Here is a 16,787-nt window from a genome sequence, read left to right on the forward strand (position 1 = left end):
GACCTGCTGCGTTTTTCCAGCAACACATTTTCAGCTCTGATCTCCAGCATCTGCAGTCCTCACTTTCTCCTAGAATATGTCGAAGGGGCCAAAACTTCAACATATTGTCTATCTATCACCATTGTTAACAGCTAACCCGAGAATGCAACTTTTAAAAAAAGGTTTTGTGATTTACACATGAAAGGAGTGAAACTATCACTGTATTCTAACAGATGAAAGGCTTAACAATCAATTTTTCGATGTATAATTTCAGTTACATCACACTGTAAATTTTTTGCTATAAATTCTGTGTTACGATTGAGCCCTCCACAACCACCTGATGAAGGAGCAGTGCTCCGAAAGCTAGTGCTTCCAATTAAACCTGTTGGACTATAACCTGGTGTTGTGTGATTTTTAACTTTGTCCACCCCAGTCCAACACCAGCATCTCCGAATCATGACTCCCAGATTACGGCCGCCTCCTGCTGGTCTTGACGGAAATCGCTGCATCAGCTACTTTCTTGAGAAAACAAAAGCGAAAGTAACTCCTCAGGATCTGTCTCTTTTTGGTTCTCTGGATCAAGAGGCTCCAACAACAGCCCCCTGTTCACACTCAGATGGGGCAGAGTATGAGTTCAGGAGGTAAGGAGCTCTGACCTGGGAGGGAAGGGGGTGAGAGAGAAGCTGCTGCTCGTTAGCACAGAGGCCCCCAGACACCAGGAAGGGAACCGCTTTCAAACGCCGGTGTATTGGCCGGGAAAGCTGGGCTCGCTGCGGCTTTTGGCGAATATTTTTCACTCCAATCTTTCTGGTAAAGACACCAGCCTCAAACTCCTGGGAACCAGGGATTAGCCGGTGGGGGAGCGGAGAGCAGGGGGCATGGAGACTGCTCCTGGCAAAACCTGTCTCCTACACTCTCCCTAAATGCTGTACACCCCCCCTCTGTGACTCACTGTAAAAGGTTTGTTTAATAACCTCCTGGGAAAGCGGGTCGGGACGTTTCCAGAGTGGCTAGCCCGCATAGGGAGGCCATTCGGTCCATTCAGTCTGTACATGCTCATGAACAAGGTGATTTAGTGATTGCCCTAGGGCCTTGGGTATTTCTCTCTCTCCAGGTGATCACCCAAGTCCCTTTTGCAGCTCACTATTTGTCATGGGCCCCAGATACTCCAGGGGTTTGAACCACACTCTGTGTCAAAAGTTGTTTTTCCACCCCATTGCCTTTCATGTCCCCTGAAATCAATGTCCCATATTCAATCCTTTCACCTGCAGCAGTTCACCTGATTCACTCTGTCAGACCCTGGCAGGGCTGAAAAATGTCTTTGTTACTTTTATGTTTTGCCAACTTTGCCAAGTGCAAGTTGTTGTTGTAGGAAATAACAGCTCACCAAGTCTGTTGTTACGGGGAACTTTAACTTCCCAGATATTGACTGGGAAAGCGATAGCTCAAGTTCGTTAGATGGGTCGGTGTTTGTCCAATGTGTGCAGGAGGGTTTCCTGACACAATATGTAGACAGGCCAACAAGAGGTGAGGCCATACTGGATTTGGTTCTAGGTAATGAACCAGGCCAGGTGTTAGACTTGGAGGTAGGTGAGCACTTCGGGGGCAGTGACCACAACTCAGTGACTTTTACTCTAGTGATGGAGAGGGATAAGTGTGCACTGCAGGGCAACAGTTATAGCTGGGGGCAGGGAAATTATGATGCGGTTAGGCATGACTTAGGATGCGTGGATTGGAAAAGTAGGCTTCAAGGGAAGAACACAAATGATATGTGGAGATTGTTCAAGGAACAGCTAATGGGTGTCCTTGATAAGTATGTGCCAGTCAGGCAGGGAGTAAAGGGTCTTGTGAGGGGGCCGTGGTTTAATAAGGAATTGGAATCCCTTGTGAAAGGGAAGAGGGCGGCCTATATAAAGATGAGGCGTGAAGGTTCAGTTGGGGCGATTGAGAGTTATAAGGTAGCCAGAAAGGATCTAAAGAGAGAGCTAAGAGCAGCAAGAAGGGGACATGAAAAGTCCTTAGTTGGTAGGATTAGGGAAAACCCAAAGGCATTCTATAGGTATGTCAGGAATAAAAGGATGACTAGGGTAGGTATCGGTCCAGTCAAGGATAGTAGTGGGAAGTTGTGTGTGGAGGCAGAGGAGATTGGTGAGACACTAAATCAATACTTTTTGTCAGTATTCACTCAGGAACAGGACACTGTTGCTGATGTGAATATTGAGTCACAAGTGATTAGAATGGATGGCCTTGAGGTACATAGGGAAGAGGTCTGGGGAATACTGGAAAGGATGAAAATAGATAAGTCCCCTGGGCCTGATGGCATTTATCCTAGGATCCTCTGGGAAGCTAGGGAGGAGATAGCGGAGCCATTGGCCTTGATTTTTAGGTCGTCGTTGTCTTCGGGGACAGTGCCAGAAGACTGGAGGATAGCGAATGTGGTCCCCTTGTTCAAGAAGGGGAGCAGGGATAGCCCGAGTAACTATAGGCCAGTCAGTCTCACTTCTGTTGTGGGCAAAATCTTAGAGAGAATTGTAAAGGATAGGATTTATGAACATCTGGATAGGAATAATGTGATCAAGGATAGTCAGCATGGTTTTGTGAAGGGCAGGTCGTGCCTCACAAACCTTATTGAATTCTTTGAGAAGGTGACTAAAGAAGTGGACGAGGGTAAAGCAGTAGATGTGTATATGGATTTTAGCAAGGCGTTCGATAAGGTACCCCATGGCAGGCTAATGTAAAAACTACGGAGGTATGGCATTGAGGGTGCATTAGAGGTTTGGATTAGGAATTGGCTGGCTGGAAGGAGACAGAGGGTAGTAGTTGATGGTATAGGTTCATCTTGGAGCGCAGTTACTAGCAGTGTTCCACAAGGATCTGTTTTGGGACCATTGCTGTTTTTCATTTTTATAAATGACCTGGAGGAGGGGCTTGAAGGCTGGGTGAGCAAGTTTGCGGATGACACGAAAGTCGGTGGAGTTGTGGACAGCGAAGAAGGGTGTGGCAGGTTACAGCACGATATAGATAAGTTGCAGAGCTGGGCAGTAAGGTGGCAAATGGAATTCAATGTAGCTAAGTGTGAAGTCATTCACTTTGATAGGAGTAACAAGAAGATGGATTACTGGGCTAATGGTAGACTACTTGGTAGTGTGGATGAGCAGAGGGATCTTGGTGTCCATGTACACAGATCTTTGAAAGTTGCCACCCAGGTAAATAGTGCAGTGAAGAAGGCATATGGTGTACTGGGCTTTATTGGTAGAGGAATTGAGTTCCGGAGTCCTGAGGTCATGTTGCAGTTGTATAAGACTCTGGTGCGGCCTCATCTGGAGTATTGTGTGCAGTTTTGGTCGCCATACTACAGGAAGGATGTGGAGGCATCGGAACGAGTGCAGAGGAGGTTTACCAGGATGTTGCCTGGCATGGTAGGAGGATCGTATGAGGAAAGGCTGAGGCACCTGGGACTTTTCTCATTGGAGAAAAGAAGGTTTAGGGGAGATTTGATAGAGGTGTACAAGATGATTAGGGGTTTAGATAGGGTTGACAGTGAGAACCTTTTTCCGCTAATGAAGTCAGCTGTTACTAGGGGACACAGCTTTAAATTAAGGGGAGGTTGGTATAGGACAGATGTTAGGGGTAGATTTTTTACTCAGCAGGTTGTGAGTTCATGGAATGCCCTGCCAGTTGCAGTGGTGGACTCTCCCTCTTTAGGGTCATTTAAGCGGGCATTGGACAAGCATATGGAGGTTATTGGGCTAGTGTAGGTTAGGTAGGCTTCGGTCGGCGCAACATCGAGGGCTGAAGGGCCTGTACTGCACTGTATTTTTTTCTATCTATCTCCTCAGACAGCACCTTCGAAACCCATGACCACTTCCATCTGGAAGGACAAGGGCAGCAGATACATGGGAACACCACCCCCTACAAGTTCCCCTCCAAACCACTTGCCATTCTGATTTGGAAATATATCGCCATTCCTTCACTGTCACTGAGACAACATTCCTGGAATTCCCTCCCTAAGGGCATTGTGGGTCTAACCCACAGCACATGGACTGCAGTGGTTCAAGAAGGCAGCTCACCCCCACCTTCTCAAGGGGCAACTAGGGACGGATAATAAAAACTGGCCCAGCCAGTGATACCCATATCTCATGAGCAAATAAAATAAGCTGACATTGGGTTTTATGTGGGAGAGCAGAACAGGGATTTTGGGAAAGGATTTCCGGAAGTTATTATTGAAAAGCTGGCTGGATATTACAAACAACTTCACCGTCAGTGGCTCCTGATTTCAAAGAGAAAGTAAAAACATTCTGCAGCATGATCCAGGCAGCAAAAGAAAAGACAGGTCAGAGGGCAGAGCAAGTTACCTGTGAAATAGTTTCAGAACAAAATATAATGTTTGAGGGACTGAAGATTTAACTGTTTGTCAGACTTGGAGCTGGAGGCAGGATTTGGTCTGTGATTCCGGAGAGAGGGAAGTCAGGAGCAGGGACTGGGAGGGTCCACACAGGGAATGCGAGCTTGTGTATCATCGTCCACCTCTCAAAATCCACTGAGTGCAGCTTACAGCCAGAGACAGGGTAATCAGGCTGTCATTTCACCCCTCCCTATCTCTGTATCCTTACAAACCCCTCCCTATCTCTGTAACACCCTTTGGCCCCTGCACCTCCTCCCCATCTCTGTAACCCCTCCAGTCCCTGCATCCCTCCCTATCTCTGTAACCCCCTCCAGTCCCTATCCCACCTCCCTATCTCTGTAACTCCCTCTAGCCCCTACACCCCCCTCCCTATCTCTGTGATCCCCTCCAGTCCCTGCACTCCCTCCCTATCTCTGTGACACCCTCCAGTCCCTGCACTCCCTTCCCTATCTCTGTAACCCCCTCCAGCTCATACACTCCCTCCCTATCTCTGTGACCCCCTCCAGTCCCTGCATTCCCTCCCTATCTCTGTACCCCCTCCATCCCTGCACCCCCTGCCTATCTCTGTAACCCCCTCCAGTCCCTGCACTCCCTCCCTATCTCTGTAACCGCCTCCAGCCCCTCCATCCCTTCCCTATCTCTGTGACCCCCTCCAGTCCCTGCTCTCCCCTCCCTATCTCTGTGACCCCCTCCAGTCCCTGCACTCCCTCCCTATCTCTGTGACACCCTCCAGTCCCTGCACTCCCTCCCTATCTCTGTAACCGCCTCCAGCCCCTCCATCCCTTCCCTATCTCTGTGATCCCCTCCAGTCCCTGCACCCCCCTGCCTATCTCTGTAACCCCCCTCCAGTCCCTGCACTCCCTTCCCTATCTCTGTAACCCCCTCCAGTCCCTGCACTCCCTTCCCTATCTCTGTGATCCCCTCCAGTCCCTGCACTCCCTCCCTATCTCTGTAACCCCCTCCAGTCCCTGCACTCCCTCCCTATCTCTGTAACCCCCTCCAGCCCCTCCATCCCTTCCCTATCTCTGTAACCCCCTCCAGTCCCTGCACTCCCTTCCCTATCTCTGTAACCCCCTCCAGTCCCTGCACTCCCTTCCCTATCTCTGTAACCCCCTCCAGCTCATACACTCCCTCCCTATCTCTGTGACCCCCTCCAGTCCCTGCACTCCCTTCCCTATCTCTGTAACCCCCTCCAGTCCCTGCACTCCCTTCCCTATCTCTGTAACCCCCTCCAGTCCCTGCACTCCCTTCCTATCTCTGTAACCCCCTCCAGCCCCTCCATCCCTTCCCTATCTCTGTAACCCCCTCCAGTCCCTGCACTCCCTTCCCTATCTCTGTAACCCCCTCCAGCTCATACACTCCCTCCCTATCTCTGTGACCCCCTCCAGTCCCTGCACTCCCTCCCTATCTCTGTAACCCCCTCCAGCTCATACACCTCCTCCCTATCTGTGTGCCCCTTGATTCTTCACTGCAGCTTTGGCTGGTTCACCTTTAATTCCTCAGGTATACCCCCTCCCATCCCTCACCACCCCTGCAGCTCTCTATTTCTCTTTCAGTTCCTTAAAGATGCTCCATAATACCTTTCCTAATTTCTTTTCATGGCAAATTTTGATAGCTAATCTCTCCCTTCAGATGTTTTCCTACATTGAAAGCACTATAAATGGGAAGTTGTTGTTGTTCTAGACTGTTGTCAGTGGGCACTGCAGAGTTTCTATTGTCATATTGTTAGGTGGAGGCCTGGCCTGGTCTATTCATCAAATTCTCTCCAACAAAACAAATTTGAAATCAGTTACACAACACTAGGCATCATGTCTCATTAATCCTGCTAACGACCTGCAGTTCCCAGGATTTATTGAATAGTTTCTTTGTTTGCTGGGATGGCATTTAACTTCATGTCCACTGAGTCACTCGCCCAGGAGTAGGGCAGGGAATTGGATAGAGCAGGGTCATGGGGCTGACTGGATTGGTGACATGGGCTCAATGGGCTGAATGTCCTTTTTTCCCTGTGTTACAGTGTATTATTGCTCTAAAACAATGCAGCTCTTGTCAGGTGTGACCCAGTTAGGAGCCCTCTTGCCTTTGACTCAGAGTCATGACTTCAAGCCCCACTCCCAAGTCTAGAGTCATAGAGCTGTTCAGAACAGAAACAGACTCTTCAATCCAACTTGTCCATGCCAACCAGATATCCTAAATTAATTTAGTCCCATTTGCTAGCACCTGGCCCACATCCCTCCAAACCCTTCCTATTCACATACCCATCCAGATGCCTTTAAATGTTGTAATTGTACCAGCCTCCATCACTTCCTCTGACAGCACATTCCATATGTGCACCACCCTCTGTGTGAAAAATTTACCCTTGGGTCCCTTTTGTATCTTCCCCCTTAAACCTTAAACCTTAAGTTTTGGACTCCCCCTATCCTGGGGAAAATACTTCATCTATTTATCCTATCCATGCCCCTCATGATTTTATAAACCTCTATGAGGTCACCCCTCAGACTCCGATGCTCCAGGGATAACAGGCCCAGTCTGTTCAGCCTCTCCCTATAGCTCAAATCCTCCAACCCTGGCAACATCCTTGTAACTCTTTTCTGAACCCTTTCAAGTTTCACAACGTCCTTTCTATAGTAGGGAGATTGGAATTGCACACAATATTCCAAAAGTGGCCTAATCAATGTTCTGTACAGCCACAACATGACCTCCTGACTCCTCATCTCAGTCCTAAATGGCCTATCCCATTTTCTTAGACTGTGACCTCCTGGCAGTGGACTCCCTGGGAACATCCTTCTTGCAGTTATCCTGTCTACCAGACATTAAACCACTTATTCTGTGTATCGGACATTTTGATGTGAAGTTGCTGATTTTGGACTGGGGTGTACAAAGTTAAAAATCACACGACACCAGGTTACAGTCCAACAGGTTTGTTTGGAAGTGCTAGCTTTCGGAGCACTACTCCTTTGCCAGGTGGTTGTGAAGCAGGACCATAAGACACAGAATTTATAGCAAAAGATTACAGTGTCATGCAGCTAAATTTGGTACGTTGAACAAACCTAGATTAAGTCTTTCATCTTTTCGAATGGGTTTGTTAATTTCGGTTCTTTAATATGTAAATCTCAGAACTTCTTTTCAGTCACATTCTCAAGATAACTTCAGGTTTTATAACAAAAAGGTGACATCTCAGCTCAGACAATGCACTAAAGGTGTGAGGCTAAAGTTTGTCTGTATCCCAATCTTGAGCCAGACTGGTTCTGTTTCTAAAGTGGAATTCACACGATATTACATGGATTGACTGCCTGAAGGTTATGTATTGTTTGAGAAAAATAGGACGTATATGCAGTAATTGGCTTGCTGAAAGAAGACAGAGGGTGGTGGTTGAAGGGAAATGTTCATCCTGGAGTCCAGTTACCAGTGGTGTACCGCAAGGGTCGGTGTTGGGTCCACTGCTGTTCGTCATTTTTATAAATGACCTGGATGAGGGCATAGAAGGGTGGGTTAGTAAATTTGCAGACAACACTAAAGTCGGTGGAGTTGTGGATAGTGACGAAGGATGTTGTAGGTTACAGAGAGACATAGATAAGCTGCAGAGCTGGGCTGAGAGGTGGCAAATGGAGTTTAATGCAGACAAGTGTGAGGTGATACACTTTGGTCAGAGTAACCGGAATGCAAAGTACTGGGCTAATGGTAAGATTCTTGGTAGTGTAGATGAGCAGAGAGATCTCAGTGTCCAAGTGCACAGATCCTTGAAAGTTGCCACCCAGGTTGACAGGGTTGTTAAGAAGGCATGCAGTGTTTTAGCTTTTATTAATAGAGGGATCGAGTTCCGGAACCATGAGGTTATGCTACAGCTGTACAAAACTCTGGTACAGCCACACTTGGAGTATTGAGTACAGTTCTGGTCACCACATTATAAGAAGGATGTGGAAGCTTTGGAAAGGATGCAGAGGAGATTTACTGGGATGTTGCCTGGTCTGGAGGGAAAGTCTTATGAGGAAAGGCTGAGGGACTTGAGGCTGTTATCGTTAGAGAGAAGAGGGTTGAGAGGTGACTGAATAGAGACATATAAGATAATCAGAGGGTTAGGTAGGGTGGACAGGGAGAGCCTTTTTCCAAGCATGGTGACGGTGAGCACGAGGGGGCATAGCTTTAAATTGAGGGGTGATAGATATAGGACAGATGTCAGAGGTAGTTTCTTTACTCAGAGAGTAGTAAGGGTATGGAATGCTTTGCCTGCAACGGTAGTAGATTTGCCAACTTTAAGTACAGTTAAGTCGTCATTGGACAAGCATATGGACGCACCTGGAATAGTGTAGGTTAGATGGGCTTCAGGTTGGTATGACAGGGTGGCGCAACATTGAGGGCCGAAGGGCCTGTACTACGCTGTAATGTTCTATGTTCTAAATACAATTCTGTAAATTCCATATCGGACATTAAACCACTTGCCCTGTCTTCTGGAATTAAAGTTCCTATTATATAATTTTAAAGAATTCGTGTTCTCACTGATGTTCTGGTCAATGTTTATTCCTCAACCACACAAAAAAAATCATCTAAGTCGTGATTGCAGTGTTGCTTTTGGGAGTTTGCTGTAGGCCAGTTGGCTGCCAGGTTTCCAACATGTACGAACCTTCACCTATATCCTGATGCCTGAAAGGCGCTTTGTAAATGCACAGAAGTCTGTTTTCTTTTATTTTTGACAGCTGCAGCATCCAGATTGAATGGGAAGCTGTTCCAGTGGCAGATTCAGGATGGGAGCCAGTGGTTAGATGTGGCCCATGATGACATTATCGAAGCACAGTACACACTGCCGATGGTGGAAGGGATCCGTCTACACACTGCCAGACATGGGTAAACACCGGACAGGAGCAACTCACAGACACCTGCGGGCAAACCGAACCCTTTTCAAAACTCCATTTCTGGGATAGAGTGTGATTGGAAAGACCAGTATTTTCTGATTGGCCTTACAGTGTTCAAAACCATCAGGAATTTGAATAAAGTAGATACGGAAAAGCTCTCTCTATTGCTCAAACCCTCCAGTCCCAGCAACATCTTTGTAAATCCTTTCTGCGCCCTCTCAAGTTTAACAATATCCTTCCTGTAGAAGGGTGACCAGAATTGTTCGCAGTATTCTAAATCCTTGTGGTTTGTTTGTAGAACAATCTATCTGGACTTTGATAAGATGGAAATTGTTGGCAGCAACTTGAAACTGAAAAGACTGACCTTTCCGCCAACCCAGGAGATGGATGAATACAGCTGGTATTTTCTGGATGACCATTCCTGGAGGGAATATGGAGTTCAGGTAGGATTATAGGCAATTGCAATAAATATACCATTGTACATACTAGCTCAATGAATCTATATTCAGTTTGGAGTACTAGTCAGCACACTACAGGGACGATGTGATTGCAAGAGAGAGGATGCAGAGGAGGTTCACCAGGATGTTTGAAACAAAAACCGAAAGTGCGGAGAAACTCGGCAGGTCTGGCAGCGTCTGTGGAGAGAGAGAAACTGAGTTAATGTTTTGGATCCAGTGACCCTTCTTCAGATGGTAAATCTGTTTCTCACTTCACAGATGCTGCCAGACCTGCTGAGTTTCTCCAGTACTTTTGGTTTGTGTTTCAGCTTTCCAGTATTTTGTAGTTGTTTGTTTTATTTCACCAGGAGGGTGCCTGGGATGGAGCGGTTTAGTGATGAAGAAAGTGTGATGGATAAGCTTTGGTCGTTTTATTTGGAGCAGGGAAACCCGATGAAGATGTATAACATTAGGAGGGGCATGGAGAGGGTGGATAGAAAGCAGTACTTTCTGGATTAGTGGTGCTGGAAGAGCACAGCAGTTCAGGCAGCATCCAAGGAGCTTCGAAATCGACAATTTGGGCAAAAGCTCTTCATCAGGATTATTCCTGATGAAGGGCTTTTGCCCGAAACATCGATTTCGAAGCTCCTCGGATGCTGCCTGAACTGCTGTGCTCTTCCAGCACCACTAACCCAGAATCTGGTTTCCAGCATCTGGAGTCATTGTTTTTACCTAGAAAGCAGCACTTGTTGAATGGCTAATATCAACTTTAAAGTGAAGGGCAAGAGGTTTAGAGGAAAATATGTTTAACCCAGATGGTGGTGGGGGGTGGGTCTGGAAGGCAATGTCTAGGAGGGCAGTTGAGACAGGAAACCTCACATGGCGTTTTAAAAAAGTGTTTGGATGAGCATTTGAAATGTTAGAACATTCAAAACTAGGGCCTAGAGCAGGAGAGTGTGGGTAGCCATGTCTTCTTGACAGTATAGACTGTACGGGCTGAAGGGCCTTTGCTGTACTTTATGATTCTGTATGTAGCCTCTATAGAAAATATTGTCATGTATCTAATCCTACTGTTCTTCTGGGGATATCATGAGATATTTTAAAGTCCTTTGTCTCGAATACAACTTTAAGAAGTAGATGTTAAACACTCTGGTTGATGCTGTTGTGAGCAGGAAATGAGAAGGGAGCTGTTTCCGTCCAGTTCCTCTGTTCTCTTGCTCACGATTTCATTGTTTTACTCAGTTCCTGAAATGGTCAACCTTACAGTTTCTCTGTAAAGGGCTTGTAAATACAAAGGTCCATCAGTCATGTTTGTTCAATGAACATAAAAATATTGATTTATTTAAAAACAAAATCGATTATAAGATCATGAAAACTGGATAACAAATTTACTTTGCAATATAAAAGTATAAATGTTTATCCCACTAATTAACACAAAACACACAAACTGAGTAGTCTGCAGGGTCTGACTTTGGGCAAAAAACATATTTGGCTAATAAGTCTTAGTCCTTATTGGGATAAAAAGATAAAATCATATGGAATGTTCAGGTAGCTGTTGGTCTGACATAGTCATAGAGTCATAGAGACCTACAGCTCAGAAAAAGACCCTTTACCCCATCACATCCATGCCAGTCAAAAATAACCAAACTATCTAATCCCAATTTCCAGCATTTGTCCTACAGCTTTGTATATTAAACATTTCTTAATGTTATAAGGATTATACATCTCAATCCCCTTCCAATTTTAATGCCTTCCAGTGTCCCCCCTCTCAATTTCCTCTGCTCTATGGAAAACTGTTAGGTTTGTTTCACTTTCGAGATTCTTACACACTTGATGCAACTGCAACACACCCAACAGTTAAAGTGTAATCAAGCCTGTATAAGCTAGGTGACCCCTTTGACCCCCTGCCCCGCAGGCATGCAAAGTCAGGTCAAAGTGAGGCCCCAAACAAAGAAAACACATTCCCTTTATAGAAGTCATTTGCGATGCTTACAGATACTCTGGCCACTCCCCCTCAGTCACATGCCACTCAAGACAACCCCCAGTTACTCCCAGTCACATGTTACCCCAGGTATAATGACAGGGTGAGATCATCCTCGGAGATAATGCAAATGCTAATGTCCTAATCCTGGGGAATCATTATGCAAACGATTTCCTGACTCAGTAACTTGCCAGGGCAATGAAGGTGTGACATACCTCTGGCTAGAAAGCATTTCTGGACTGAAGAGATTGAATTATAGTTTAACTTGACAATAGCAGGGGAGTAATAGCAAATGATTGTCTAAATGAAGTGTAAATTACAATGGATAGTCATCTACATTCTTTCATGGCTATCATTCCCACCCAAAGACAGTGCAGTTTAACCCTTTAATATTACATTAATGTCCAGAGAGATAGTCCCATTTAATCTTTTAACATTACAAAAACAGTCCCAGTCTGCCCAACCTCTCTTCAGCCAGGCAACATCTTGGTAAATCTACTCTAATCCCTCTCACGTGCACTCACATCTCTCCTTTGATGTGGATACTGCAGCTGTGGCCTAGCAGTGGACATGCACTCCCTCTGATCCTCAGTACTTCCCAGGGTCCTACCGTACATCATGGATTCCCTTGCCTTGTTTGACCTGCCCAAGTGCAGTGCCTCACACTTAGACTCATAGACATGTATAGCACAGATTCTGGATTAGTGGTGCTGGAAGAGCACAGCAGTTCAGGCAGCATCCAAGGAGCTTCGAAATCGACATTTCGGGCAAAAGCCCTCTTATTTCTGATGAAGGGCTTTTGCCCGAAACGTCGATTTCAAAGCTCCTTGGATGCTGCCTGAACTGCTGTGCTTTTCCAGCACCAATAATCCAGAATCTGGTTTCCAGCATCTGCAGTCATTGTTTTTACCGATGTATAGCACAGAAACAGATCCATCCATGCTGAACAGTGTAGGTCTTTGGCTCAATTTAACAACTTACTTTCTTCTATGTGTGAGCCCAATCCTGCGTGTTCTTTAAAAGAAGCAATAGGAGAAGATATTCAGTCTCACACTCTTAGTTTATTTTAGCGGTAAGTGGTCAAAGTATACAGAGCTCTGGGTCTAGACCTTTCTGTCCCTGACAAACTACAAAGTGTGTCAGTTCAAAAAAGTAAGACCTATTCCTGTCCCTGACCCAGTCTTTTATACAATAAAAAACGTCATGCAATCACTGAGGTAGGATTGTCTTCTGATCTGACTGTTGATCTGACTCCATTCTCTGCCTCCTCGCGTTCCCGGATGTCCGACCCCACGTGACCTTCTTTTACCCGTGAAACGGAGCACCACGTGACCTCCTTCTGCCCGCAAAACAGAGCATCACGTGACCTCCTCACGCGCAAAACAGAGCATCACGTGACCTCCTTCTGCGCGCGTAATGCAGCATCACCACAGGCTTCCGAATGCTGAGTATATTTACACTCGCAGCCAGCCATCTATTTTACAAGTAAGCCACATATTTACACCAGATATCCTACATTAATCTAGTCCCATTTGCTGGTACCTGGCCCATATCCCTCTAACACCTTCCTGATCATAAACCCATCCAGATGCCTTTTAAAAGGGTGATGGAGGAAGACTTGCCATCTGAGGTAGTTTGGGCAGAGGTTAGAAATAGGAAAGATGAGGTCACCCTGTTAGGAGTTTTCTACAGGCCTCCTAATAGTCCGAGAGAAGTAGAGTATTGCGAGGATGATTCAAGAGAAGAGTGAAAGTAGCAGAGTGGTTGTTATGGGGGACTTTAACTTCCCAGATATTGACTGGGAAAGCTATAGCTCGAGTTCGTTAGATGGGTCGGTGTTTGTCCAATGTGTACAGGAGGGTTTCCTGACACAATATGTAGACAGGCCAACAAGAGGTGAGGCTATACTGGATTTGGTTCTAGGTAATGAACCAGGCCAGGTGTTAGACTTGGAGGTAGGTGAGCACTTCGGGGGCAGTGACCACAACTCGGTGACTTTTACTCTAGTGATGGAGAGGGATAAGTGTGCACTGCAGGGCAACAGTTATAGCTGGGGGAAGGGAAATTATGATGCGGTGAGGCATGACTTAGGATGTGTGGATTGGAAAAATAGGCTTCAAGGGAAGAACACAAATGATATGTGGAGATTGTTCAAGGAACAGCTAATGGGTGTCCTTGATAAGTATGTACCAATCAAGCAGGGAGTAAAGGGTCTTGTGAGGGAGCCGTGGTTTAATAAGGAATTGGAATCCCTTGTGAAAGGGATGAGGGCGGCCTATGTAAAGATGAGGCGTGAAGGTTCAGTTGGGGCGATTGAGAGTTATAAGGTAGCCAGGAAGGATCTAAAGAGAGAGCTAAGAGCAGCGAGAAGGGGACATGAAAAGTCCTTAGTTGGTAGGATTAGGGAAAACCCAAAGGCCTTCTATAAGTATGTCAGGAATAAAAGGATGACTAGGGTAGGTATCGGTCCAGTCAAGGATAGTAGTGGGAAGTTGTGTGTGGAGGCAGAGGAGATTGGTGAGACACTAAATCAATAGTTTTCGTCAGTATTCACTCAGGAACAGGTCACTGTTGCTGATGTGAATATTGAGTCACAAGTGATTAGAATGGATGGCCTTGAGGTACATAGGGAAGAGGTCTGGGGAATACTGGAAAGGATGAAAATAGATAAGTCCCCTGGGCCTGATGGCATTTATCCTAGGATCCTCTGGGAAGCTAGGGAGGAGATAGCGGAGCCATTGGCCTTGATTTTTAGGTCGTCGTTGTCTTCGGGGACAGTGCCAGAAGACTGGAGGATAGCGAATGTGGTCCCCTTGTTCAAGAAGGGGAGCAGGGATAGCCCGAGTAACTATAGGCCAGTGAGTCTCACTTCTGTTGTGGGCAAAGTCTTAGAGAGAATTGTAAGGGATAGGATTTATGAACATCTGGATAGGAATAATGTGATCAAGGATAGTCAGCATGGTTTTGTGAAGGGCAGGTCGTGCCTCACAAACCTTATTGAATTCTTTGAGAAGGTGACTAAAGAAGTGGACGAGGGTAAAGCAGTAGATGTGGTGTATATGGATTTTAGCAAGGCGTTCGATAAGGTACCCCATGGCAGGCTAATGCAAAAACTACGGAGGTATGGCATTGAGGGTGCATTAGAGGTTTGGATTAGGAATTGGCTGGCTGGAAGGAGACAGAGGGTAGTAGTTGATGGTATAGGTTCATCTTGGAGCGCAATTACTAGCAGTGTTCCACAAGGATCTGTTTTGGGACCATTGCTGTTTGTCATTTTTATAAATGACCTGGAGGAAGGGCTTGAAGGCTGGGTGAGCAAGTTTGTGGATGACACGAAAGTCGGTGGAGTTGTGGACAGCGAAGAAGGATGTGGCAGGTTACAGCGCGATATAGATAAGTTGCAGAGCTGGGCAGTAAGGTGGCAAATGGAATTCAATGTAGCTAAGTGTGAAGTCATTCACTTTGATAGGAGTAACAAGAAGATGGATTACTGGGCTAATGGTAGACTACTTGGTAGTGTGGATGAGCAGAGGGATCTTGGTGTCCATGTACACAGATCTTTGAAAGTTGCCACCCAGGTAAATAGTGCAGTGAAGAAGGCATATGGTGTACTGGGCTTTATTGGTAGAGGAATTGAGTTCCGGAGTCCTGAGGTCATGTTGCAGTTGTATAAGACTCTGGTGCGGCCTCATCTGGAGTATTGTGTGCAGTTCTGGTCACCATACTACAGGAAGGATGTGGAGGCACTGGAACGGGTGCAGAGGAGGTTTACCAGGATGTTGCCTGGCATGGTAGGAAGATCGTATGAGGAAAGGCTGAGGCACTTGGGGCTTTTCTCATTGGAGAAAAGAAGGTTTAGGGGAGATTTGATAGAGGTGTACAAGATGATTAGGGGTTTAGATAGGGTTGATAGTGAGAACCTTTTTCCGCGTATGGAGTCAGCTGTTACTAGGGGACACAGCTTTAAATTAAGGGGTGGTAGGTATAGGACAGATGTTAGGGGTAGATTTTTTACTCAGCGGGTTGTGAGTTCATGGAATGCCCTGCCAGTAGCAGTGGTGGACTCTCCCTCTTTATGGTCATGTAAGGTGGCATTGGACAAGCATATGGAGGTTATTGGCCTAGTGTAGGTTAGGTAGGCTTCGGTCGGCGCAATTTCAGGGGCTGAAGGGCCTGTACTGTGCTGTATTTTTCTATGTTCTATAAATGTTGCAATTATACCAGCCTCCACCACATCCCCTGGCAGCTCATTCCATACACGTACCACCCTCTGTGTGAAAAAATTGCCCCTGAGGTCCCTTTTGTATCTTTCCCCTCTCACCCTAAACCAATGCCCTCTAATTTGGGACTCCCCAACCCCAGGGAAAAGATCTTGTCTATTTTTCCCATCTCTACCCCTCATGATTTTGTAAACCTCTATAAGGTCATCCCTCAGCCTCCGATGCTCCAGGGAAAGCACCCCCTGTCTATTCAGCCTCTCCCTGTAGCTCAAACCCTCCATCCCATGGATGCTTTTCACAGGGTTGGTGCAAACTCAAGAAGTCGAATGGCCTTTCTCTGGACTGTTGGAATTTTAAGACTTTAATTACAGAGAAGATTCAGTAGAATAGTTCCTGGGACAAGAGGCTAGTGCTGAACCGTAACACATTCCAAAGGGGATAGACAAACCGGAGACTGAGAGTTTGTCTCCCCAGGTGAAGAATCTGGGAGATGGGAACAGAGTCTCAGGAGAAGGAGCTAATGATTTAATACTGAGGTGAGGAGAAATTTCTTCACTCACAGTGTTGGGAATATTGGGAATAATCACAGTCCGCTAAAATATCTGCTTTATTTTATCCAGGGCACCGGCAGCAAAACGACATTAATCACAAGTCCTGATATCGAATTTCAGTTCAGGACGGCTCCTCAGAACGTTTTCAACTTTAATATTGGAAGTTCAAAATACACCATTGATTTTCAAGGTACATTGTGTCTGTGTGTGTGTCTGTGTGTCTCTGTGCGTGTGTGTCTCTGTCTGAGCGTGTGTATGTGTCTCTGTGTGAGTCTGTGTGTGTGTGTGTGGGTGTGTCTCTATCTGTGCGTGTGTCAATGTGTGTGTGTATGTATGTGGGTGTGTCTCTATCTGTGTCTATGTGTGT

General features: G+C 46.1%; 1 protein-coding gene across 1 annotated transcript in view; it reads left to right on the forward strand.

Moving 5' to 3' along the window:
* Positions 1 to 508: 508 nt before the first annotated feature.
* Positions 509 to 16,787, forward strand: part of LOC140458042 (uncharacterized) — a 33,776-nt gene continuing 17,497 nt past the window's right edge. The window contains exons 1-4 of the mRNA XM_072552028.1: positions 509 to 620; positions 9,076 to 9,223; positions 9,530 to 9,674; positions 16,490 to 16,610. Coding sequence (XP_072408129.1) covers positions 596 to 620; positions 9,076 to 9,223; positions 9,530 to 9,674; positions 16,490 to 16,610 — 439 coding nt within the window. The 5' untranslated portion in view covers positions 509 to 595. The remainder of the gene's footprint in view (positions 621 to 9,075; positions 9,224 to 9,529; positions 9,675 to 16,489; positions 16,611 to 16,787) is intronic.

This window comes from Chiloscyllium punctatum, chromosome 32 (assembly GCF_047496795.1).
Source record: "Chiloscyllium punctatum isolate Juve2018m chromosome 32, sChiPun1.3, whole genome shotgun sequence".
Classification (NCBI taxonomy): Eukaryota; Metazoa; Chordata; class Chondrichthyes; order Orectolobiformes; family Hemiscylliidae; genus Chiloscyllium; species Chiloscyllium punctatum.